General features: G+C 37.3%; 1 protein-coding gene across 1 annotated transcript in view; it reads right to left on the bottom strand.

Moving 5' to 3' along the window:
- Positions 1 to 5,203: 5,203 nt before the first annotated feature.
- LOC140145756 (probable ATP-dependent RNA helicase DDX43) overlaps positions 5,204 to 27,531 on the bottom strand; it is a 32,257-nt gene continuing 9,929 nt past the window's right edge. Inside the window, exons 13-26 of the mRNA XM_072167433.1 lie at positions 26,210 to 26,313; positions 25,710 to 25,765; positions 24,341 to 24,459; positions 21,459 to 21,569; positions 20,810 to 20,883; positions 19,315 to 19,382; positions 18,378 to 18,478; positions 17,573 to 17,660; positions 16,976 to 17,035; positions 16,214 to 16,281; positions 15,372 to 15,481; positions 13,970 to 14,108; positions 8,980 to 9,067; positions 5,204 to 8,150 (exon numbers count right to left, since the gene is read on the bottom strand). Of these exons, the coding sequence (XP_072023534.1) occupies positions 7,878 to 8,150; positions 8,980 to 9,067; positions 13,970 to 14,108; positions 15,372 to 15,481; positions 16,214 to 16,281; positions 16,976 to 17,035; positions 17,573 to 17,660; positions 18,378 to 18,478; positions 19,315 to 19,382; positions 20,810 to 20,883; positions 21,459 to 21,569; positions 24,341 to 24,459; positions 25,710 to 25,765; positions 26,210 to 26,313 (1,459 nt within the window). The 3' untranslated portion in view covers positions 5,204 to 7,877. The remainder of the gene's footprint in view (positions 8,151 to 8,979; positions 9,068 to 13,969; positions 14,109 to 15,371; positions 15,482 to 16,213; positions 16,282 to 16,975; positions 17,036 to 17,572; positions 17,661 to 18,377; positions 18,479 to 19,314; positions 19,383 to 20,809; positions 20,884 to 21,458; positions 21,570 to 24,340; positions 24,460 to 25,709; positions 25,766 to 26,209; positions 26,314 to 27,531) is intronic.

Here is a 27,531-nt window from a genome sequence, read left to right as displayed (position 1 = left end):
TGTTACACGAAATTACATAGCGCGATTACGTTTTATGAATAACATTATTCTGGGCATTATTTATTTCCTAAACAATGACATTAAAATCATGGATTTCATTCTTATTTCAACTGGTTTACAATGTAAATTGAGTTTTGTTTAATACCATCATTCCTTCCCAAGAATATCAGCATTTGCTTGACATTTTCAGATACAGTGACTTTACAAGAATTGTTTTCTGTAACCTGATTGTTTTAAATAATATTTTCTTGTACATAAGTTCTTTTGTTTCCAAATGTCCTTCTCATAGTTTGTATTCAACAAACAAAACGAAATAACAAATTGAAAATAAATGTGTAGTTTTATAATAGGCCTATAGGTCTACACCTTCTCAGACCCATTTGCAAAATAAATAAATACATAAATAAATAAATAAATAAATAAATACACAAGGAATGTATTTACATAAGCTGGGCCTATTTTAGAAAACCCTAGTTCATAAATAATAACGTAATGTTTCAACAGTAGGGTTTCAACACAATTTAGGCATACTCATGTAGGCCTACTGGCAAATAGCTATTTTGTTGGACAATACTTCCTGATGCGGATGGTCGAATAAATACTATCTCATCGCATTATAACATTCGTCCCCATTGCTCTAAATGGATTGATTCAAAAAAGTTTATGGTACCCGACGTTCTACGGCTTTTTATAAAAATATCGCGGGAAAAGACCAATATTGAAAAGAAATGGGGTTTTAAATTGAACTTTAGAATTTGAAAAGTATAAATCATGTTGGGTCTAAGGCTGTGCTAACACTTTTCTTTGATGACTTTGACCACAATTTTTTATTTTTTCAAATATCTTAAAAATTCAAGAATCTAAGCTAATTGAACAGACTAATTTCATTGCACACAACATACCACTGAAGTGTCAGTGAAATCTTAAACAACCAACAATCAATCATTCACACGTTTCATATTCAATTAAAAACAATACTTTTATTAATGAAACTTTTTTACCAACTTTATAATGTTAACATTCATATAGCATAATTGCAATGAAAAACTTCTCAAAACTTCTTAATATTGCTACAACAAAGTATAAAAATACATTTAGTATACTGTACAGGATGTACAAAAAGCATACCAAAATAAGGATAAGCTGATGCAGCATTGTCTACCATGCATCTAATTTGGACCCGGGGGTTCTTGCTTTTGGATTGGGTATGGGTATGAATGTGCAGCTGTGATTCTTAAACCTTACCCCCAAAATATACCAAATTTGACAAAATGAGATCCAAAAATATACTTTTTTTTCAATATTTCTCTGCAAAATTTATGGTAAATTTGCCTAATTCAGGAGAATTTTTGCAAATTTTATCCAAAAAACAATTAAGAATCTTAATTTTTCTAGGCTCCTGGGAGAAATTTTTTTATTTTTTTTCAAATTATACCAAAAATCCACCCAAATCGCCATACCCACCATTCCACAAAGAAACCCAGGTTTGGACCATAAATTGATTTAGTTGATTTGGTTGCAACAAGATGGCTGTTAGTCATAAATTTCTGCACATTCAAAATTTGACTAATTTTTACACACCGCAAACCTTGATTGCAACACCTTGAAGCAACATATCTTGACACAAGAGCACTAATGGTGCAGTGGTTCAGCTTCACACTTGTAGGACTCCCCTGACTGAATGCATGCAAATTTGAAATTTTTGGTCCACAATAATATGCATATTAAGACTGCAACAGACTTACATAAAATAGCAGCATTTATTGACTTGGCATGCATTTCAGCTTGCCTGAATTTTTCCCAGATATTTTGCCGAGTGAGTGTGCCACACTCACTGAAGCTTTATTTAGCAAGTACCTGCTGCTTGCCGCTCTGACGATGATTTTGCTTCATTGCGCAGTTGCTTACAGGGCTCAAATTTACAACTTTAATGACATTTGAGCTGGGCAAGTTTAATACAGCCATTTTACAACTTGAAAAATGAAATGCTGATGGGGACATCAGCTTAAATTTGGCTACCTAACCTACCAACTGGCTACACCACTGACCCTCTACACTCTATATACACTGTAGCCTAAACTGGACGGATGTAGACAAATGAATACTACCATTATGCCCATCAAAATATTTTAACTTGGTCACTTAAATATTATATGATAGCACAAGACATAAAATGATTAGAGCAATATACTATTTAATGGATGGTCTATCAACCACCTCATCCACTTTTTTTCCCATCAAATATATAGAGAGATTTTGGTATCAATGGAAAGGTCAAAAGTGAGTTAGTTAACCCACTTACTATTTGCATAGTAATAGGACCATCCTTATGAGTTACATGTTCCCAGTTGTTCACAACTCGGACAATCGAGCGCAATAATAATATTGAGGGATACAGAACTATTAGCTCTGTGCAGAGCCTGGTAAAGGACCTCCCCCAATAAGTTGTATTGATCTCTAAATAAAATTCATACTTAGTGACTTGAGATTAACTTTGAAGTTTAATTTATCATTCATATTTCACAATCTGTTGCAAGTATCAGCTTGTTAACCACCTGAGCACTATCTGCCGATCTAACATTGCCCCTGATTGGTCAATTACATGATATTTTCACTTTAATCACCAATCAGAATGGAGCTTTGCAAATAATTCACCCCAATTTGTTTGCGTGGTGAAATTATGCTAACAATGTTGCTGATTGGACCAATTGATAATGAAAACTTCTTTTTGGCCAATGGGCAGGTAGTTCTCATGGGGTTAACTATGGTTGTGTCACAGGCTGCAAACCCCAAATCACCCGAGACAATCGCATATCTCCACCTCCTAATGGTTTTGTTAAATTCACAAAATATAAAAATTCTTCAAAATAACTAAAATGGATTGAAATCACTACACAAATGCATGATACCTCAATGGACATACATCTTTGTGCCACTGAGTCCAGACTAACCTGCATGTACTCATTCATACAGCAGTTAATGTACATGACATGAACAAGGGAATGAGTCGCATGTTGGCAATTACCAATTAGAAGTTTTTTACATCATTTTCTGGCAATTTACGAATGCCATCAATATCGGATATCTGGTTACCGAGTTACGAGTTATTTATCAATGGCTGGAAGCAATAGAAAAAACAATTTGAATACTGTTTTTGCCAATATCTCAAAAACAATATTAGCGACATCCGACTCCTTCCCCTTGATCACGCCGAGTCATGGACAATTACCAAACACGCTTGCCAAGTGGGAAAATCATATATTGTGCAATCAGGACTATACTGTTCGCCCACACATTACACACTGAAAGGACATCTCCCTTAAAACAGGCTTACAAGGTGACTTTGTAAAACAAAAAGTTAATCTATTATTAATTTTCATTACAATGTTTTTCCTTTAAAAATTGTACCTAATCTAAAACAAAAAGAAAGTGTCTACAAATGGACACAAGTACACAAACACAAAATTGCTAACTAATGTATATGACGGTAAATAAATGAAATTACAAAACATCAATAGAGCAGGTAGCACCATTCTTTCAAAAATTGTTACACATACTTGGCACAGCATTGCATCTGAACCGGATCCTGAAGAGCTGTACAGGCCAAGGGTTCTCAATTATATTTGCTTGCGGACCAATTGGCTATTCTAGTTGAAATCCACACTACCCTGTGGAAGATTTTGGAAATATCTTCCATAGGGGGGAGTATGTTTTTCAAATGTAATAAGAGATAACCATTTTGAAACCCATACTCCACCTGTATTATGGCTTTACCTATATCTATATACCACAACTGGAGTGAGTATTTCAAATGGAAGTTAGCCAATTGTCTATTCTATTAAAAATTGATACTCCCTCTGTGGCAGAATTTAGCAAAATCTTCCACAGGGTAGTGTGGATTTTAAAAGGAATAGCCCAATGGACAGCTGAACAAACAAGATCCGTGACTGAGTGAGGGTCAATTTATACATAGTGTTTTTCTATGTTCAGCTGCTTAAGGTCAAATCTATTGGCCCACAGGCTGGATCTGGGAAAAAAAAATCAAGATTCTTTCAAAAAACTAAAGATGCAACGAGCATTCCCAAAATACTATGGAAACATTTACCTGTCTTTTTTAAGGGTATTGAAAATTCCCAATTTTCTGTCCAGATGTTTGTTACTTGTCTTCTATATTGTGCCCTTAATTTCAGAAATAGCCCAATTTAGCTGGAGTGACCAACCCCCAGTGACTAACAATGGGCTTCTGGACATAACATCAACAAGTTTGTCCCAACTCTTAAAACAAACGAGGCAGTGATTTCTATGACCTTTTGAAACGTGTAGAATCCTACAAAGAAGTGGCATTTCACACCATATCTTGTCATATTTCAACCATTTTCTACAACATTCCAAGAAAATGTAGCCAAATTATTTATGACTCAAATACTTTTTAATGTTACTTTCTTTCAACACTGCACAACTTGTTATTTAGCAGAAATAGAATTTTGTCGCACAGTGCGAGAATTTATGTTCATTCTAGCTAAGGAATTTTGCAGGAATCATTTGATTCTTGCAAATCATTTGCAGACTACCATGCAAATTTATGCAAATTGAGGGGACTTGACTTTGATTCACAGCTCAATATTTTTATGGAAAGTTGAGCGAGAATCAATACATACATGCGTAATTGCTTTTATAACAACAGTTAAAGGGGATATTTTATGATCCGCAGCCTCATCCCCCACTTTTCTCAAACAAATTTGCGATTTTTATACCTCTGCTTATATGTTTATGTACAAAATATTTCTTGCAGATTACTTCGTTTAGCAACAATATCGGCAAATTTAAATTACGTTCTGGTACACCAGAACAAAATTACAATACAGTAGCCTATGGAGCAGTGTAATACACATAATCATGCATAACTTGCAAACACAAAATCGGAATCAACTGAAATTTTGGGAATAAGCTTTTTTTTTTATATCTACTGAAAAATGTCATAAAAAGAGGATGCTAGGATCACAAAATACTCCTTTAAAGCAAACAAAAGAAATAAATTTTATATATATATAACGATCTGGTCCATTGGGGCCAAAGGAGGCATTTTGAAAATTGAGTTACTGTAATTATTACATTACACATAGGCCTACAAAAGGCTATCATTTACTGAAAACACCAAAGGTGTAGCATACTTAGTTCTAAAGTTATGAAGTTTTATTTCTTATGTATTTTATTGTTTTTTACTCCAAATTTTTACCTTTATCTCAGTTTCAAATTTGCCGCCTTTGGCCCCCATGGACCAGATTGTGTAGCATATGATTAATTTTTGGTAAAAGCCAAGATGCATTCTGATACAAAAACATTGTATATCAGACATCTCATGATCATACTAATCCCTGAGCTAAGCCGTGTGTTTACAATTTACAAAACACAACACTTAACTTATTAGTAAATTAAATCAATGCATAAATATAAGGTAATTAATGATAAGACTTTCAATATTCAAAATGTAACATTACACTTAATATATAACTACTTAAAGCTAAAACCAAACATTATCTCAGGTGTATTCGCAACATCTATTGGACCTTGACTAAGTTGACTGGATATTTTCCAAGGAAGAAAAAATAAACCCAGTTTACAATGACTTCAAATATTTTTGTACTATATATACTTTTGAAGAACTGGTCAAGGTTTTTTTAGATATATGTGACCATCCACATCGAAACGCTCGTAAAGTCGGCCCCTGGTAAATTTTGGTTTCTTCCACGTTTAGAAAATATATATCATAAGCTTTACAATGATGTATCATTTGACTTCAAACGATATCCAGAAGTGGAGTTATGGCTTGTTAAACTTTGCTCCTTCAGTAAAAAGGTACATTATTTTGGTGCTACAATATATCTCTTTTTCTACATTGCTGGTATTAAATATCAAATGGTCATAATTGGCGGTCACTTCAAATCATCCCCAAGTCAACGAGGTTCAGGAATGTCCTCTCATTGTTAATTGTTGGTTAACCCACCACTTGAACAGGATTTAGCCAAAGCAAACAAAGACTAAAGCTATTTACTGTAAGTATAAGCTTATTATCCTCTTCAACAATAGGATTAAAGATTGGTATATGAATGGACTGAAATGAGAAACTTGTAGGACAATTATTAGGTACATTATGAATACAAGCTTTATGCACATTTTGGACTGTAACTCGAAATTCAATTTGCCGACTTTACGAGCGGTTTGAGATGGATGGTCACATATAAAGACAGGTGACCCAATTGACAGCCTTATCCCAGGCACACACACACATTCACCCCACTCCCACAAAATGAAGATTTTGGTATCAGGTGAAATCTCACATTTTGCTCATAACTCCAGTAAAATTTTAATCCTGAAAGACTGACCACTTGTGACCCCATGTCAAAACTGTTACATGTATCATCTTATTCCTGTGTTAGAGTGTCTGTTTGTTTAAACAGTTGCTCCATTTTGGGACACATTTGGGTCCTGCTGGGATCAAGCACAAGAAAATCCCCACTACCCCTGTGGAAGATTTTGGAAATATGAACAAATTTCAAATGGAATGAACACATTAGGCACTCCCTCAACTGGAATCTTTCAATGAGGGAGAGTGAGTTTCAAATGGAGCTGCTAATGTGTTCATTCCATTTGAATTTCATACTCCCCCTGTGGAAGATATTCCTAAAATCTTCCACAGGGGTAGTGTGGATTTTAAATGGAATAATCCAATCTCAACTGCCACAGTGTGGAAGGTGTCAACCTGTGTTCTTTCCTATGAACGATGGCAACACACAATGTGCTTACTTTCTGTTATTCATACTACTTACTGCAACTAACCTAATAGTTATGCAAGTTTGGAATCAATCAATTCAGAATTGCCAAATCTAAACTGCATATGTCATAAATAAAAATACATTCTAAAAGTTATTTATTTATGAGGGAAGCTATACTACTAAAAGGAGGGAAGCTCAATTCTCACCTCTAAAACAAGAGTGAGAATGTTAAACATGATTGTCACTCTGCAACTAGACGGTGATTTAAGTACTTGCCAGCGCCTACTGAGTTGACTATGTACCTAGCTCAATAGACCATTTCAAATCAAGATCAGAAAAGTTCAGAAAACCAGGGGCAGTTAGCGGTATGGGGTCAAAATAGCGGACAAGAAAACAGGAATCACAGTATCCTTTTGAATGATAATACACCTTATTTAGCCAATGTCAACATGGTGTCATCAGGTAAATATTTTCATAACAACTAACATCTCCGCTATTTGACAGTAATGGAAAGAAAAGTGCGAATGTTTATCATTTTTCAGTACAAATAATTATTTTGACAAAAAAAAGTCACAGTCCATGTAAACATCAGTCTCTTACACAAGACATACCCCACGCTTGATTGTGTCTTTCATTCAGATTTGTGTTCAGGATATTATAAACTGGGTTATCATAAACAAATGGCAAACTTTGATTTGAAAAGGTCTATGATACGAGCAAACAGGCTAAGGTAACCTGTACACTGCATAGGTTTTCACATTCATTTGAACTTCAATTTTATGCCTATATAGTACTGTTGTTCTAACAATGAAAAACTAGTAACAGTAAGTATCGTTTCCTCAATACATATCTAAGTAGATTAATGTTCAGTTAGAGGTCCTTGGGTGTGAGGATAGAATAAAAGGTAGCAACCCCTAAGTGGGACTGGAACCTTCAAAGAACAAGGCACCAAGTCTCACAAAATGAGAACAAATGAAAGCACATGAATAAAAAGCCACAATGTTTGCAACTTTTGTTACATACATTCACTACTACACTGTAGATCTTTATCCTCTGGCTGTGGGTTTTTACACAAAACCTAATGAGTTGAATTTGTTGATCTTCTCAAACCATGAAAGAGTCAAAAAATCCTCCGCCTCCTCTTCTGCCACCACGGCCGCCACGGCCTCCGCGACCTCCTCCACGACGTCCTCCACCGCCTCCAAAACCACCGCCGCCACCACCCCCACGACGTCCACCACCGCCTCCACCTCCATAACCGCCACCTCCACCTCCAAACCGCCTGCCTCCACCTCGACCTTCACGCTCTTCCCGTTCTTTACGCTCACGCACTACTTCGTAGCGTTCGGCCATCTCCACAAGTTCTTCTGGAATGTCCTGAGAAAATCACAAAATGGAAGATATTTATGGAAGATATTTTAAACAACTGGTTAATTTTGTCAAACCAACACCAGAAATTTTGACACAAGTAACAATTCGCCGATCGCACAATCATCTCAAAACAAGGTTCTACCCACAAAGTATGTGCTACGTGTGCGCCTGTCAAATGCATGCTTTAATTAGCACGTAGGCTTTGCAAAAGCCTCCTGGTGCATTGCTGGAAAAGTATGAGAAACAAAAATGCACATTTTGCGCATGCGTTTGCAGGGAGAACCTCGTTTTGATAGCAAAGGGTGAATAGTCTGTCTTGTCTCATGTTTGGAGTAACGCCATGTTGGATTTCATAGTGGCAGATTTGAATCAATACATCTACACCATTGCGTCAACAACGTATGGACCAACCATGCTTCTATGGTTGTATACACCCCACAGGATTAGGTTAGTGTGCGCAATTTGAATCTGCCACTGCGAAATCCAGCATGGCGTTGCTCTCAATTTGAGACTATACAGACTATATCGGGATATTCTTCCCAATGAAAATCAACCTACCAATTGAAGTGGCAATTATCAACAAACTTTCTTTTTTGTTTGTGTACACATACAAACAGAAAGAAATACACCAGGGTCAAAACTGTGTTATATACAGCAAGAATATATTCAGATTCTGGCAAAGGAAAGAACTTAATATAACTAGCGTGGCAATCTAATATATTTACAGGATTACGGTCATGACTTCCACAGATTTCAACAGGAATAGACCATAGAGCGCATTGCATGTGTCCTCCTGTTCCTATCCTTTTTTAAACCTCACTTGCTGACTACTCACCTGTCCAGCCTCTTCCATTATCTTGACAATGTCTCCTGCCCATCGCCAATCTCTGCGCGTCATCAAGGTTAGAGATGTACCGGTACGCCTGAAAACACACAAACAAAAAAATAACGTAATAATTTTTGTACATTTTTGGCCAATGTGAACAGTCTTGTATTGGCTTAATTCCAGTAAAATAGTAGGATTGCACAACTTCAGGGTTTTAAAAAAAGTTAATGACTGCGCATTAGTTGTATTGTGAAAAAATCTAAACCGTGCTTTAAGATATTCTGAGGTCTAAGCAAAATGTTTAGATATTCTATACTTAATTTCATTTCATTTCATTTCATTTTATTTAGGATTCAAACCAAGGATAAAAAACACAGAAAAGAATACATTTAAAAGCACACTTATTTCCACTGTGGTCCTTGATGAGCCTAAGACTTAAAGGTACAAAATATTTGGATTGCACTTTACATATGATATTACACACATCAAGGTGGTACCACACCCCCTGACAAATCCTGTGACCAGTTTCGCACTCCTCCCAAGAAACAACCACACACCGGCAACAAAAAGCCATGCACACTACAAGGGCAAGGAGCCCAATCACCCACGAAAACCCAGCGACTCAAGACCAGCGGCCCATTTCATATGTCAAGAAAAAGAGGTACATTCTAGTGGTACCTCCCTTCCTAAAACAAAACAAATGCACCGCCCCTCCTGAGCCACCGAAAATTCCAGCGCAGCAACTGGACTCCCCGCCCCCACAACACACACGACTCCTCCCACCCATGCACGACTATCCCCCGAGAAAACTACAAAAATAGTCACACACCCATCAAGGGGTGTAGTACCACCCTAAATTTAAACTGTTCAGCAAGCATAAGACATAAAATATTACAAATACTGTTATCATTACCTACAAATTTTGAAAAAAAAATAAAATAATATTAAAAACACACAATATATTAATGTTGAAAAAACATGCATCAGGTCCAGCCTTAGTTAAAAAGATAAATTGCACGTTCATTTTTTGAAATTTCCTTAAAAAAGTGATGTTTGACCTCTTTCCTGAAAATGTCTTGACATAGCTGGGATTGCACAGAATTTGGAAGCGAGTTCCACACATTTATTGCATTATAAACAAAGGTTTTTTGCCCATGGGTGCCCATACGAGGCTTGAATAAAGCATATGTTCCCGACCTGGTTGAATGTTTGTGTACGTTTTAGACTTAGAAATACCTTCAAGAAAATAAGTAGGACTTTTGCCATTCAGGATCCTAAACATGTGATTTGTCATAATCTGGAAAACCCTGTACTGGGTGGGAGCCAGTTTACCTCCTGGAATTCACTAGCACCAATGTGAGACCTAGGGGACAGATTTAGCACATTTCTGATGATTTTATTTTGGGCAATTTGGAGTTTTTGTTTTGTTTGTTTGGTTAAAGCAGGATACCAGGAACTACAAGCATAGTCATAATGACACTGGATGAGAGCGAAACAAGAAGTTTTTTAGTGTATACATTCAAAAACCTTCCTTTTCTTTGAATAAATTTGAGTCTGGAATTAGCCTTTTTTAGAACTTTATCTGCTGTATTTTGCCCACTTAGAGTTTGATGAATATTGAGGCCTAAATATTTTACTTCAGATTTGGGAGTAATTAGTGTGTTACCACATTTGATGCTGAGCTCTGATTGTCTCGCAAGTTTACGTGCAGTGCCAAACAGGACCGACTCAGTCTTCCCTAAGTGAAGGGATAATTTATTATCAATCAACCACTCGTTCACAGCCTTGAGCTCCAAACTGAGCTGTTCCTGAATGACATTGGCGTCACTATGCGAGACCATCAGAGCTGAGTCATCTGCATACAAAAGTAATTTACACCCCACTGCAGAAGCCATGTCGTTGACATAGACTAAGCCCAAAAGAGGCCCCAATATTGAGCCCTGGGAAACTCCGCACGTAATATCCTTGGGCTGTGATTTCACTCCGCCTATGTCAACGACCTGTTTCCGACCTGTAAGGTACGAGTCAAACCATTTAATTGAACTTTCAGCCACGCCAAGGGCCCCCAATTTTCAAGAAGAATTGCATGATTCACCGTGTTAACGCCTTTTGTAAATCAAGAACCACCATACCAGTAAGATTACCTTTATCCCATTCCTTTCTTATGTAGTCCGACAGGTGAATCAAGCAAGTATCTGTCAGAAAATGACGGTCGAAAAGCCTGACTGAAATTCATAAAGGAGAGACTCGTCCTTCAAATATTTTTCTAACTGGTCATAAACAATCCTTTCAAAATTTTTTGAAATAACACTAAGGATGGAAACTGGTCTGTAATTGCCAGTTTCTGTCTTACTGCTTTTCTTATGTATAGGCACCACTCTAGCATTTTTCATGTCATTGGGAATTACACCAGATTTTATTGACAAGTTAATAATGTGAGTAAGAGGCTCGCATATCACCGGTGCAGCATCCTTGATGAATTTTGCAGGTAGATTGTCAAGACCAGTTGATTTGCTAGTATTTATTTTCATCAGTAATTTAAAAACACTATCCTCATTTACCTGGGAAAGATCAAAATTATTTTGTTTGACATTTCTCTTTTTGTAAAATTCAAAAACAGAATCCAGGCCATATCTGCCAGAGCCAGTGGGGAGTTTGCTGACCAGTGTGGAGGCCACTGTAACAAAGAAATCATTAAACTTCTCAGCCACAGTTGCTTTGTCAAAGCAGACCTCTCCCTCTATCTCAAGGCCGATACTGCCTGATTTCGTGGAACCTTTATCACTAGCCCCCATGCCTTTCAAAATACTCCAAAGATTTTTTGGATTGTTTACATTTTCTTCTATCTTGTCCTTATAATACTGTGATTTGGCTTTTTTATTTCATATTGAACCTTGTTTGAAGACTCTTGAATTCAGAAAAATCACTTGTGTTTTTAGTTCTGTTGAAAGTGTGCAGTGCTGTGTCACGATCATGAATCAATTCTTTTATCTCTGCACTAAACCATGGCTCAGTTCTTTGTTTCACCCTGATTTTTTTCTGTGGAGCAATTTCATTTATGACCGACAACAAGGAACCTTTGAATATTTCCTATGCTTATTCTACATCGACACATATTAAAACATTCTTCCAATCAACATGGTTTAACTTTGTTATGAAACATTCAGTAGAGTACCTTTTCATTGATCTGATATTTACAGTTTTGTGTCTATTATATTGCACCTTAGTTTGTTTTCTACTACAGTATATTAAGTAGTGGTCACTTATCCCAAATGTGACTACCCCGATTGACACACTTTTTGAGGGTCAGAGACAAAAATCAAGTCAATGGCGGTTTTACTTGTTGGAGTAACCCTGGTATAATCCCGTATCAACTGAATGAAGTCTTGCATGAGGGAAAAACGTTCCAAAGCATTAATAATGCTGTCTTTTGGTTTCTTTTTCGATAGAACATCAGCATTGAAATCGCCTAGAATGATAGTTTCATTTTGGTTGAAACATTCATTTTGTGAACACACTTCTTCCAAAACACTGAAAAAATTGCGCTGCTCTTGATGCGGTAACATATCCCAGTTAAAATTGGTTTAGTCTTAGGCAGCATAATATTTATCCATATTGTCTCAAGATCTTTGTGGCAAATATCATCTTTCAAATTATCGCCAAATCAGACCTTACATAAATACAAACACCCCGCCATGTCTATTACGATCCTTTCGTTTCCAGATTATAGTTCATTATTTCAATTTCAGAGTCATTTATAGTATTGTCCAACCATGTTTCTGTTATACCAATTACATGCATTTGTTTTTTGTGCTATTAATTTAAGTTCATCAAGTTTCCCTATAGTCATTATACTGCGCACATTTAAATGGATGAAGTGTAACCCTTTGTTCCTGAACACGTTGAAGTTGTCAGGCGTGAGCGTAGAGTCAGCCTTGGTAGAGGGATGCTTACAAACTGGACCTGGACATGGATGGACATCGCCCGCCAGCATTAGACCCACCACCACAGCAAAAGAGTCGATCTTCACTTTATTGCCAGTTACAACTGTCTTTTCTCTAGTTCCTACACTGCTATTTCCCGAATACCAAGTAACGAACAGTTTCTCGTGACCATATTTGATTGTTGATGGCAGACACAAGGTGTCGACATTGTCAGGTAGTGTGCAATCATGGCAATCTGCACTTACATTTGTAATACCAAAAAGCTGCTTGCTTAACATGTAAATAAAAACAGCAAAATACAATCCACTCTTTCCTGTACCCACCATGTCTCTGGCTCATCACACGTTGTTATACAGTATAGCAGCAAGTTGTTATATCACCAAGCACCAAATTTAGAGTCTAGCACAAGTAAGCTTAAAATATCAATAACGTCAAGGTTTCCGAATTCAGCTACCTTCATAACCGGCTTTCAGGGTGAACAGTCATTGATAAATACTCCTACCTTTGCTTAAAAAGTTTGATAATTAGTTCATAGAAGTAAAAAAAGAAGTAAAAAAAAGGAGAGCCCAGCTCTGACTGTATCTGGTGTGATTGGTGGCGCTATGAAGGGAAGAGGTATGAACGTCTGGACAGTATTTATTGTGGGACAGTCATTAGAGCACATCAGACATATCGAATGTTGCATTCTGAATACAAAGAATGTCCTTCTGACATCAAATAATTTTGATTTTTTGAAATTTGCAATGTAATACACATTTTATGGCAAATCATTAAAAATTGATATTTTTGATATTTAACAGTACTGAAGTAAACTTTATAAATCATCAGATTTATACTTAAAGTGTATGTAGGTGGGATGAAAAGCCGACGATCAATTGAAAATGTTGACCTTTTGTATTGAAGATATGAATATGCAAAGTGCAACTAGTGTAAGTGCTGCATCCAACAGCTGCATGATGACCTGGAATATTATATACTATAAACTGGGTCATCATAAACAAACGGCAACTGTCTTTGGAGTACATGGGCGATATCTTAATATCAAAATGACTTACCCAGCTCTGCCCGTTCTGCCTACTCTATGTACATATTCTTCTATATGATTAGGGCAATCATAATTGAGTACATGGGTGATATCTACAATGTCCAACCCCCTAGACGCTACATCTGTTGCTATTAATATATGTACAACTCCTGTAATAGACAATGATAAAAAAGTATTTTTGAGAATTTCAGCAGTGGTCTACATACTGTGTTTTCAAAAGAAAATTCATCTTGTTCCTGCTGACGAGAAAGAGCCCTGACTAAGATTTGCCCTGTGTACCATCTACCATACTGGTTTGCCACTGACAGAGAGCAAAATAGTGTATGGTGTACATCCGGGCAATCTAACGGCAAAAGCCCAAAATCGATTGACAATCAAGTTAAATCTATAAGCTTGGGTGTTACAACTCTTTGCGTATAGTGTTTTATATGCATCATCGGCATCGGCTCAATGCATTACACGCATGCGCAGAATGCACACAAACATCATTTTGTCGCCATGAGCGATACGCAAATATGGCGGAGTCATTACTCTTTGGGTCTCTCTCTTTGGTTCCTGCCGATCTTACTTCCCCCAGCCCTTTTCTGATATCTGATTCACTCTTTATGATTTCAATCATTCATTATTTTTTACAAGTTATTTTGACTCTTCAATGAACCATTTGCTCCTAAACATTTGATAATACAAAATTCTTGCTCCAAATGAACAATTTCATACATTTCTAACAATAAGGGGAAAAAAACAAAAGATTGATGAAGCCATTGGAATGAAACTAGTTTAGTTAGGCCTAGTTAAAAATGTTGATTATGTTCCTTGTATATTCTTTATTAATTTTGATCCCTCTTGGTTCGCCACAAGTTCGGTAGTGGAAGTAGGTGCTTATGTTGCTGGTAGTAGTATTAAATTGAGCGTAAGCATACAAGGAAGGTTTGTCGGCATGCTTACAGTTAATCATAAAAAAGTTATGTATATTATAGGGGCAAGGAATCCAATTACTACACTGGAATTTCAGTGACCCAAGACAAGCGGTTTGTTATTTATGATACAAAATAAGGTACCGCTAGGATGTACCTCGTTTTCTATCATATATACTGAACCGCTTGTCTTGAGTCACTGAAATTTCAGTGTAGTAATTGGATTCCTTGCCCCAATAATATACATAACTTTTGTTACCAGTGTATTATTATTTTTTGAGAAAAATGCAAAAATAGTGACAAATTTACCACAGGGGTGTAGTACCCCCTTAAGACAATCGGGTCAATGTGCATTTCTAACATCAATCAAGCTTTGTCCTATATGCATGAACCATTATACATGGCATGAGAAATGACAATTAACAGTAAAAATATGTATTTTCTAAAAGAAAGTAAAATCACTTCAGATGTCTATCTCGTCAAATGTACATGTCTCACCTGTCTTGAAATCATCTAGCGCTTGCTCCCTGTCGTATTGTTCCCTGTCACCATGGATACACTGAACGGAATAATCTCTCATGATGAGATCACTAGAAAGAGCATCAGCCCTGTGTAACAAATGAACATTAGGTGAATATTGTTTCATCTAAAAAACGTTATTTTTATATTGTGTCAATTTTTGCTCTAACTCTTATTTTAATAAAAAGCAGTGTGGTTCATAAACTTGTTTGTGTGGGAGGGCGCATAGTTTTTTGCCAGCAAACAAGGACACACACTCACACTTCACATTTAAACCGTGGACCTCTCTGCAATGGGGGATCATATTCGGTATTTGCGAATTATGTCCTCTATTATACAAAAAATGTACGTGAGATATAACGTCCACAGTTGCTAGGTCAAATTTCACACACACAAAAAAAATGGACACAAGAAAACGCTTTTTATGTCAATTGAGTATGGATTTAGACCACCACGTTCGCATAGTCCTAAAAGGCATCCATATTTGGAGGCGATGGTATGTGGGATTGTGTGGGGGTGGGGTGTACAAATGTATGTTTGTTTATGCAAAAGTTGTTATCACTTGTTTTGGTTTTATGCATGTTTGTATCCAAAGGATTGAGCGTATCTTTGTTTGGTGACGTGTTTGTCGCTCTGTATGTATTGTTTTGTTTTTAGTTTTATACAGATGTAATAAATGAATCGCTTATTTATATTTTTACCATGTTGTAGATCTGGTGACACAAAAAATAAAAAGCGCTGGGTACTGAAGCCCATGCCTGGTGGACACAATGCAAAAACAACAACTAGAAAACAAACAAACAACAAAACAATATACCTACATGCTTTTTCTTCCAACAAATATCAGAACTTTGTCTTTTGGTTCCATGCTGTCTAGAAATGCAAGAAGCTGGGGGAAAAACAAAATATTTAGTGTGCATTTAAAATTGCTTTGTAATAATGATGTAATAATGATGACCCACCTTTTTGAAAAGTAATGGATTGTTTTTTAATTTTTGTTAAGTGATGCATATATAGCTTATTACACTTGTATAATTGCAAGTCGTTCCACTTGCAGACAAGTTTGTTTTTTTTGATTTTGATAAAATATTTACAATACCACAATCACTATTTGAATAGTATCCATTGATGATTTTTTATTTGTGAAGTGAGGAATCAAAAGTGACGGTTATGAATTCAGCATATCTGTTATATAATGGGATATTCCGCGGTTACAAATGTGCCCATCCAGCACAAACTGGTCGTGAAGTCTGCATTTTCCATTTTGAGATACAATCAAAAACAGTAAATGGATTTCTATGTAAAATATATAGGAATTTGACCTTTGATGAACTATAACTTCACTTCCAGATGTCCGATAAAGCTGGTTGAGGTGTCATTTTAAAACTGCAAGTGCATGCTTTCATAATCTGCAATAAACAGAAAATGATCTAGAGCCGACTTTACTACCACTTCGTGGTGGATGGTCACAAATGCAAAATGTTTTAGATTTTTCACAGCACCCTCCAAATACCTTGAAGTATCACCTTTAAAAATATTGACATCACATGATTCATATTTAATATTAATAACGACAACCTTACCCTGTCTTTCTTGAATTCCTCATCTATGACTTCTACCAGCTGTGTCACACTATGACACGCCTGTGGAAAAATAAAAATCAGAAAATCGGTGAGCGAGTGAGCACTGATACATGGTAAAAAATCTCAGAAGCAACGGTGAACTCCCTTAGAAGGGTTTATGACCCTTCAGTAAAACCTGGTGTAGTTCTCTGCCTAATTTTATATTGCAACATGCAAACACACATCCACACAACCCACACCACTACCAGCCTGTGCCGGCAATAGCGGACCTTGCTATCAAAACAAAGACATCTGAAACGAAGTTTATTCAACATACCTAGGATCAAAATGGTAGAATTTAAGTGTGCGTGTACAGCTGTTTATAATACACAGCACAAAATGTGGCTTTGCAACCTACTGCCGACCTTCGCGCTCGTTTGCAGGTAGATCCATGGTTTAAAAGTCTTGTGTGTGTCCTCGTTTGCAAGCAAACACTGATGTGCCCCCACACATAGCACTTTCAATGACAGCAAATAAATTAAATTTTAATTTCACATTTATAAGCATACCTCCTAGAAGAGTGCTATATAGGAAATGGTCTCTATATAGTATACTTACAGCAAGATCCAGTGAGCCAACATTACAATGGAAGGGATGCTTCAAGTAGGTTTTGGCAAGACGACGCACACCCTCTGGCCATGTAGCACTGAAACATACAAGCAAGATGTCAAACAGCTAGGATTAGAAGATGAGTCACAGAAATTACTGCACAGAGGTGTTCCCAAGACATGGACTCCTTAAAGGAGTAGTAAATCCTAACATGCTCTTTTTATGACATTTTTCAGTAGATATTCACCCAAAATGCTTATTTCCAAAATTTCAGTTGACTCCGATTTTGTGTTTGTGAGTTAAGCATGATTATGTGTATTACACTGCTCCATAGGCCACTGTATTGTAATTTCGTTCTGGTGTACCAAAACGAAATACAAATTTGACGATATTTTTGCTAAACTAATTAACCTGTAACCAGAGGTTTCCAGTGGTATAAAAATTTCAACTTTTTTTTGGGTGAAAGTGGGGGGATGAGGTTGTGGATCACAAATGCCCCTTTAATACCCATATATTACCTGGAAATGGAAAAGCCATGTGCAGTTTCAAGGTTTTTAAACATAATAGGTGGGTGACCCAATTACACTGCTTCTCAGGATATTTTGACCTTTTTGGGGAGGCAAATGTTACTTTCCCTAATAAGAACTTTAGGAAATGTTGCGATCTTTGTCAGATATTTTGTCCAGGCTTGGAACAACTTTTGCATGATATTACCAAAGATTCCATGTCAATGTTTGTGGTAATAATTGGTCAATTGTGCTGTATATCAATCCAAAAATTTATGCAAAGCTTAAATATTATGATGGCTCTATACCTGGTCATGATAGTCTGTCTATCTGGCCTGACATCCAGCAGAATCTTCATAATCTGGGGTTCAAATCCCATGTCCAACATTCTATCAGCTTCATCTAATATCTAATAAAAACAAGAAATGACATACAATGTTTCTTCATCTTTCATAATATGTGGTGACATGATATGGTCCATGGTGCCAAAGGCAGCAAATTCGAAATTGAGATAAAGGCAAAAATATGGAGTAAAAAAACAATAAAACACATAAAAATATACACATCACAAAAACTTTAGAGAGCCAAGTAGGCTAGACTTGTATTTTCAGTACATGACAGCCTAATGTTTGTATATCATTATAATAACTCAATTTTTTAAAATGCCTCCTTTGACCCCCATAGAGCAGATCGTGTCACATTTGGTGTTCAATGGGATCATTGTGTCACACATCAAGAAGGTCATTCTGCTGAAGGTGATTGAAGTAAGGGATGAAATCAAAACTCGACCGGCGGTCAACCGTTGGTTCCGGGCGGTTCTGTCCGGTTTCCATTGTTTAGAACAATAGCAACCGGACGGAACCGACGGTTGACCGCTGGTCGAGTTTCGATTTCGTTCCTAAGAAAAGCTGGACATTTTGGAGGTATATTATTTGTTATTCAGATCAACAAGTGTTTTTCTATACAGTGATTGAGTCTTGAAGTGAGTGTAAACACATGAGGGTTGTCAATTTCAGATACTATTACCAGTGGCAGCAAGGGGCATTTCCCCATTTAATTGCCCCCCGTTAAAATACATACATTTTCTATGGAAGACATGACCTTAATCTCCCACACAAGGATGGTGAATTACAAACAGAGTCACCCATTCAGGTAACCCAATTTGAAACTCCCTGTGCAGGAGATTAAGATCATGTCTTCCACAGGAGGTGTATGGGTTTCAACTGGAATAGCCCATCTACTTACAAGGAATGTGACAGACATGACATTGACAAAGCCATTCATGATGAGGTCATTAAGACGGCCAGGAGTAGCTGAAAAGGGGAAACAAATCAGAAGTTTATGTATATCTTCTATCTCTTGAAACTACCAAATAATAAATGTGTTTATGTTTAAGTTGAGACAAGCCCATGAATGCAATGCTGGGTGGAACTCTTTAGTACTAAATGTCTGAAACATTTAAATGTAAACAAACTTTTAAGAGGAAGGTCCAAAAAGTATTGCTTTCTGCATGCTTTTCAACAGGCACAACAAGCATGTACACGAAGACTGTGCAAAAGGCTAGTTTACAGACCAATCCATGGACTAAAGAGATACAGACAAACTCCAAACAGTTAGTCTCAGCATCACCCAATAATGAGGGCTGATTGTTCCATGAAATGCAACAGGCAAAACTGCTACGCATGTACCGCATATTTTTAAGATCTTTAAGCACGAAGACACGCAACGCTCTATCGCATATACATGTATGCAAAGGCACGCAATGTTTGCGTGATTGTTAGACACAGCAAGATCGAACAATCAGCCCTCATGAATATGCAAGAATTCACAGCATACAATGTACGGGGACTTTGACCGTTGATAAATAGTATGTATTAGTCTATGGGCCAATCAAAATTAATGTATTTATTTACATATTTAAAATGCTGTAATCCGAATCAAAACAAAAGTACTACATTTTAGTCTGAGATGTCTACAGTCTAAATTTATTTGTGACTTCTGTTTTTTGCCCTTAAATTTCAAAACTAAAAATGACTCCATATTTTTGTTAATTTCCAGTTACATCCCAATGGAATACATATAGAATATCTGCCACACCCTAGTAACCTTAAAATACAGGGTGCGGACATATTCTATAGTTTATCATGTCCCAACATAGGATTAATATTACATAAACTGAGCTCAAAAAGAAGAGAATTTTTTACAACTTGTGAATCACAAGGTCATATCTTAAAATACTGTCAATCAAAATGAACCAAAATTACACAAAGGATTACTTTAATACTCTACTCAAAACACATGTCAGTAACCAAGCAGTTGTCCAACTGACACAACAGCAAAATGCATTGACACGTAACAGCTTCCTGGACTTCCTCCACTTTCACAGCCCAACATTTGGCACCCAGCACAAAAAATATGTGAGAATGCACACAAGATCCTTGCTCTGATGATAAAACGGTGCTGCTCTCTGCTTTTCATACACTTTTTTCCTGAAACAGGGCTGGGCTGTGAATGTGGTCCAGGAAGCTGTTCCATGTCAGTGCATTTTGCTGTTGTGTCAGTTGGATAAAGAGTAGAGCATTGAAGTAAACTTGTGTGTAATTTTGGTAGAATTTGACAGACAGGATTTCAAGATATGACCTTGTGAAGAATTATTTTGAGCTCAGTTTATATGCCACATTTGTTCATTTCTTTATTCTTTTTAATACAGAAAATAAAAAAGAAGTTTTGTGTTACTTACCAATGATAATCTCCACACCTGCTTTGCACGCTTGGATCTGTTTATTACGATCGCCTCCTCCGTATACGCACAAACTAAACAAAGTGAGAAATACACATACAAGTTATGTTGGTGTACAATTTTCTGATCATTAGAATTTCCCTTCTTGTTTAAAAAAAATTTTGGGTTTAGAATGTCAATAATTTATTACAACTGATGTGCTTAAACAGGACACTGGATGCAGGACAGGAAGACATGGAGAGCTGTTGTAGCTCGGGAAAATAAAGGAAGCAAAAAATAAAAACGGGGCCTATGGTATGTTAGGGTGTTATTAAATTTTGTAAGAATACTTGTCCACTTCACTCTGTAGATCTAAGTCACGACTTGGTGAGAGTACTAATTGACCTTTTTGATAAATCCCATAAGCTTTTGCGAGTAGACCTTAGATGTTGTCATTTGACGTCACGCTGATGTGCACATCGTTCAGCGAACATAATTACTGCGCATTTCAGAGCTGCGAAGTGTGCAGTCACGATAAGCGCATCGGTGTGATGACATAACAGGTCTACCTGCAAAGGCTTATGGGATTTACTGAAAAGGTCAATACATTGGGTCCTTCTGTCATTTTTAATAGATACCAACCCAACAAATGAGATCTCTAGAATCCTACCTTTTGATTCCTTTGTAAGAATACTTGTTCACTTCACTCTGTATCTGTAGAGCTAATTCACGAGTTGGTGATAGTACTAACACATTTGGTCCTCCTCTCTGATCTCTAGGCCTGTTGAAAAAGATGCACAACAGACAAAGATATTAGATTCAAAGAGCCAGAACTCAAAATAGCATATTGTCTAACGTTATGGTTAATCCGCCATTTTGAAATGTAACACATGGGGATCAAATTAGTTTATTTCTGGCAATTAGCGGCAAACCCTGAAATTGAATGATAAAGGTATGCACCTTTTAGCACATACCGGGTGGGTGTTGTTGACACAACACATTGCATGCAGAAGGTAAAGAAGCATGGACATTAATCAAACTTTGTCGGGTGCATGGGGAAAGAATCCGAAGGTATACTTGGCTTGACCAGTCTTTGGTAACAGATAGTAGAGGAGCCAAGCTGTAATTAAAAGCATGACAATAATGGATTTTGATATTAAAAGGTCTATTCAGCGATTTTCTGTACAAGCATTTTGTCTAGCTGCACCACTGACCGATCAACAATTATATATAGGCAAATAAGGAGAAATAAAAGAAGAGAGGCAGTTATAACTCAAAGCCAAAAAAGAAGACCCAAATGGCTGCCATGGTGAAAGATGTAACAGACATACAAAAAGCTATTCTTCATATCATGACCACTATGACGTAAATGCAAACTTGGATAAATAACCTTGACGAAATGGTGGCGAAAAGCGCAAATATCGTTAAACTCATCGCCAAGAAAGTAGCTCCTGAAGTAGTTTTCTTTTCTGATTTACGTTCATCAACGTCACCGATCATACCTTCTGTATAGGTATTATACCTGGCAAACCAAGATCAGGACAATTGGTTGCAATGCCAAATACCCCCTCAACTCCGTTTAGACCCATCGGTAATACCATCATTATGCCATGGTAATTTTTGCCCATGACCCCGGCAATTTTACTTAGGTTCTGACCCTGGGATGAAGCAAAACTATCCTGAAGGAAGTTGCTACACACAGGAAAAATACTGACAAGGATAATGGCCACCAGCTGTGCAGCACACTTCTAAGATCAAAGCTATCAGCTAAGGCCAAGAAAAAAAGAATGTATGTCTCAGACACCCGCGCATTGCTATGTGAAGCCCACCACTGTCCAAGGTCAAGAAAATATTACTACTTTCAAGAATCTCCTTAAAACTCACCACTTTCCCACCGTTTAGCTTTTTCCTTTCTTGTCTTCTCTCTTTTAGCGCTTTGCCTACTTTTGTAAAAGGCGCTTTATAAATCACATTGTTTATGTTTATGTTTAAATTTCTCTCTTTATAATTATTTTTTAAATATGTTTAAACAGTCTAACAGAAGATTTTAAAGGCCGCTTTGAGAAGTTGTGCATGCAACAAAAATGTAAACATAATTGATCATACATGTATGCACTGTACTCGTACATATGCTTTAAAATGTTTCATCCCATTTGCATTGCGATGAAGATGTTGGTCACAATTGTTAAGCATTTATCGATCATTGCCTTTTTTTAAAACTTTACAAAAGCGTTCAATGTGTCAATGAAATTCAGGAATGGATGTCCATAAATTTCCTGAAGCTTACTGCTGAGAAAACTGAGGTTCTAGTTTTTGGTTTCAGAGCCGAACTGGCTAAATTTACCCGTCCTTCTGTGCAAATCAGTGGTGTCAACATTCCTGTTCAGTCCAATCCTGTCAGAAACCTTGGGGTCATGTTTGATCGCGGTATGACCATGAGTGCCCAAGTTGCTAACATTCCCAAAGCTGCCAAGTACTGACTCATTAATATCGGTCATGCCTGCAAAATGCTTACCACCGAGGCCACTAAACTGGCTGTCCATACCCTTGTTATATCTCGGTTAGACTATTGTAACAGTTTACTAATTGGTATAAGTGGCACCATCCTAAAGCGTCTTCAAAACATTCAATGCACCGCGGCTCGCCTTATCACCAGAAACCGGAAACATGATCCCATTACCTCCAACCTCATCGACTTGCATTTGCTTCCCATCAGACAAACGTATATATTGACTTAAAGTCCTCGTGCTGGTTTTCATATCCATCTGCTAGCAAACCCCTGAATACATGTCTGCCATCCTTCAAGTGCATACTGGTTCCAGACACCTCCGTTCTACATGTTCTTCCGCACCTCAATTTGCACTCAGTCCTCAACTTTTGCCGACCGGTCATTTTCATGTAACGCTCCTCGCATTTGGAACCAACTTCCAAATCACATCAAACTTGCTGGGTCTTTGGATATATTCAAAAAACTGTTGAAACATCATCTTTTCATAATTGCTTACAACCAATGACAGTTTTGATTTTAATTAAACGCAGTAGTCAGCCCTCGAATTAACCCATGGCATTTTGCCGTGGGTGCCCATCCCCACTGCCGTAATGCCCTCAAAATATGTCCTTTACCCAAGGCAGTCACTTGCCGTGCCCTCTAATGAAGTTGCCGTTGGTGCCCCAGCCCTGCCCGTTCATTATAAAATCATCTATCTATGTGTGTGGTTTCTTCACTTTTGAGAAATTGCCTTGGTGCCCTTCTCTAATTTTCAACAGTTGCCATGATGCCCTCTTGAAATATTACAAACTGCCGTGCTGCCTTGCCTTTCAAGTGAAAATCCAAGGCAATTTTCAACTTGCCCTAAAAAAGTTGCCGTGCCCCTTCAGATCCTTAATTCGAGGGCTGGCAGTAGTATATCACAGGGTATCACCTAAATTATATAATCATTGTTCATTCTTTGCTATTTTGTGCCTAGTTCATAGCGCCTTGGTGCAATTGCTTTTTGGTTTTTGGCATTCTATAAATGTCAGTGATTGATTGGTTACAACATATCTACTTACGCTGGTTGTAGATCTGTGTGAATCAATGCGGGTAATAGGAATGCTAACGTCTTGCCACTGCCTGTCTGTGCTATACCAATCAGATCATGACCCTGTAATGCTATGGGCCAGCCTTGTGCCTGTCAAACAGAAAGAAAGAAAGAGGTCATGAGCAGGGCCCAATGATTTTTCGAGGCATGAAATCGTGCAACACGCCACAAAAGCTACGCAATATTCAGCTTTTTAAAAGGAATATATAATGCTCACTGTCCAAGAAAGCAACCTGAGTAATATTCAAGAAAGCTACCAGAGTGATGGGTGACTAGTTTTTAACCAAAGTAGTAGAGTGCTCTTTCTTGCGTTTCATTGCTACAACATTAATCAAAATCCAATCACTTGCTGCTCAGCAAAGGAAACTATGCACACCACAGGCACACCATTACGTGGAAGCCCATTGAAAGCGAGGGCACCCTGCACATTTCATACACAAAGATAAATTCTCTACATATATACAGAGGCATTCACACTACACCAGGCCTTGCCGTCTAGATTTTAAAGGCGAGTGGTTAATCACTCGCTAGCATGATGCCAGGCGAGTGGTCGAATTTTCACAAATACCACTAATTTGGGTATAATCAAGTAAAGCTTTGGTCTTAAAACGGTATCTATGTATATATGTTGAAATGCGCTAAATTTTTTGACTTTCTCCGCTTGGAGGGGGCACAAAATCGATTAAATGCTGAATTGGTTGATTCGATGGTAGATTTTGGGAGATTCAGCGGCGAGGATGGCGAGTGGAAAACGCTCGCTAGAAATTGAGTTTAGGCGGCGGTGGCGTAGCGAGAGCGATCGCTCGCCTCAAACGGCAAGGCCTGCTACACCCATATAAAGTGATGACAGTTTGTGTTTTTTCATACAACCCGTACAGAGTGAGATCTGCCTATCTAAAAATGTAGACATTATTGCTCTGTAATCTTCCATCATTCCTCACTTTGTATGAGTAGATCTTACACAATTCCTCGCTTTGAATAAACACTCCAACATGCACACCCCCTCCCACACACTCACATTTATGAGAAGTTAGGGTCTCCATAAAAACTCAGTATTCCTGAAGGTGAACCAACAATGTCTGCCATCAATATTATAACATTGTGAATATAGAGAAGCAAAAGATAAATTGGGCTATTCCAGCTGCATTCCAGTATAATCCATTCACCCCTATATGGAAGACATGACCTTAACTCCCACACAAGGTGTGTGAATTTGTAATGGGGTTACCTGAATGGGTGACTCCATTTGAAATTCACACTCCCTGTGTGGACGATGAAGGTCATGTCTTGAATAGGGGTTGTATGAATTTCAACTGGAATAGTCCATTGTGTCAGCATACCTGAATAGGAGTTGGTTTCTGAAATTTGTTCTTCCTTATCTCCCTCATGATGTCAGCTAAATAGGAAAAAACAACAGTAAGTCACATCAGAAACAATTGCTATGTTATATAATGGTGAATCAATGTTAACTTTTCAGTGAAGATGACAATATTTTCCTATGAAAGTTGAGATTTTGATACATGTCAACATTTTTGTTTGTTTTTCTAACCCAATGAAATATTTTGGTCAAAATATGGATAGATCCTTCATGGATGTTTAACATAAATAGGAAATCTTTGCTTTTGCCTACACTCAATTGAAATGCTGTAACTTAAAAAAGGTCTATTCAAGTAGAAATCCATACATCCTCTATGAATGATATGACCGTACAATTTCACACAGAGACTATGGATTTCAACTATATTGAGGTAGCTTTAATTGTGTGTTTTGGGATCTTCCAAAAATTTAGGTTATTGACTTACTTCAGACGCCGAAAGAAGAAATATCAGGGTAAACTTACGGTAATGTTCGAATGCTTCCTCAAAAGTCCTGATTGGATTAGGGGTCGGCCTAACTTGACCATTTTCATCACCTTCATCTGTTACCAGTAAACCGACTGCATCTCTACAAAATTTCAAATGAAAAAAAAACGGTTAGCCTCTAACTCAACGGGATTACTTTCTATAATATTTTGGTCCTAAACACTGTAATGCACTAGTCTTACAAAGTGGATTTTTTATGATAAGCCCAAAATAATAATTGTTGTAATGCAGTAACGGGCCATTGCAAATAAGGGTAGGGTGGGTGGATATTTTTCCCTTTTCCACTTCCTGTACTATATTGAATATGCTATATGTGTCTTCACGTTATGTGCCATCGTATAAAAATATGTGGAGTATGTGAGTAAGTTTTGTGTCATGTACTTCATGGTATGATTGGCCCGCAATCATTAACAGGTAATGCTGGGACTTTTTGGTGAACTGTCTGTTCATTTTCGTGTCTGTGAGCAGTCTATAGTTTGTTACAGTTTTGCATGAATACAATTTTCAAACATGGGGCATATTATAATACTATAATAGTCCCAAACAGGGTTTTCTTTAACGCACAAAACACGCGTATTTACGTGTTCAGGCACTTTTCTGACTCCTTCAAATCCCTAGTTCCAAAGGCCAATGCGCACGAAATCTTGAAAACGTGACGCTGTTCAGATATTGCAAGAATTGAATAGAGAAACACCTGATATTGTGTATTTATTCTCGGCTTTTGGCATTTAGGACCTATACTCCCGATATGTAGGACAACGAAAGGCTTTATGGACCGGCATTTCACAATTTTCAGCTTTTCAACTGTTCAAATTTAAATTTTACACAGTAATAGTGCCAAAATGGTCCACCAAATCGCTTCAATTAGGTCTTCATTTTGCAAAATTTTCCAAGTTCTAAGGGGGAACATCACTGCGTAGTAGTTGATAAACAAATGGCCACTTTCACTTCTGCTTTCGACATTTGCCAATTATAGGCCTACCATAATAGGGAAAACTTGCCGTCCACGAAAGACTCCATGGACTGCTCATTTCACAAATGTTCGGCTTTTTTTAAACTAAAATTTTACACATTAATATTGCCAAAATGATCCACCAAATTGCTTTAATTAGGTCTTCATTTTGCAAAAGTTTCTTACTTGTCAGGGGGCATCTTCAAATATTATTATTTTCCTCTAAAATTGCCCCCACCCCCTTCTGACTGCTCTAGATCCGCCACTGCTCCAAACAGTGGCATAGATTTCTTTTTGACTCGGGGAGGGGGGGGGGTGTCTTGAAGTATAGTGAATCCAGCACCTTTT

This window comes from Amphiura filiformis, unplaced genomic scaffold (assembly GCF_039555335.1).
Source record: "Amphiura filiformis unplaced genomic scaffold, Afil_fr2py scaffold_597, whole genome shotgun sequence".
NCBI lineage: Eukaryota > Metazoa > Echinodermata > Ophiuroidea > Amphilepidida > Amphiuridae > Amphiura > Amphiura filiformis.
Note: the sequence above shows the minus strand (reverse complement) of the source record. Positions and strands in the feature narration are given on the sequence as shown.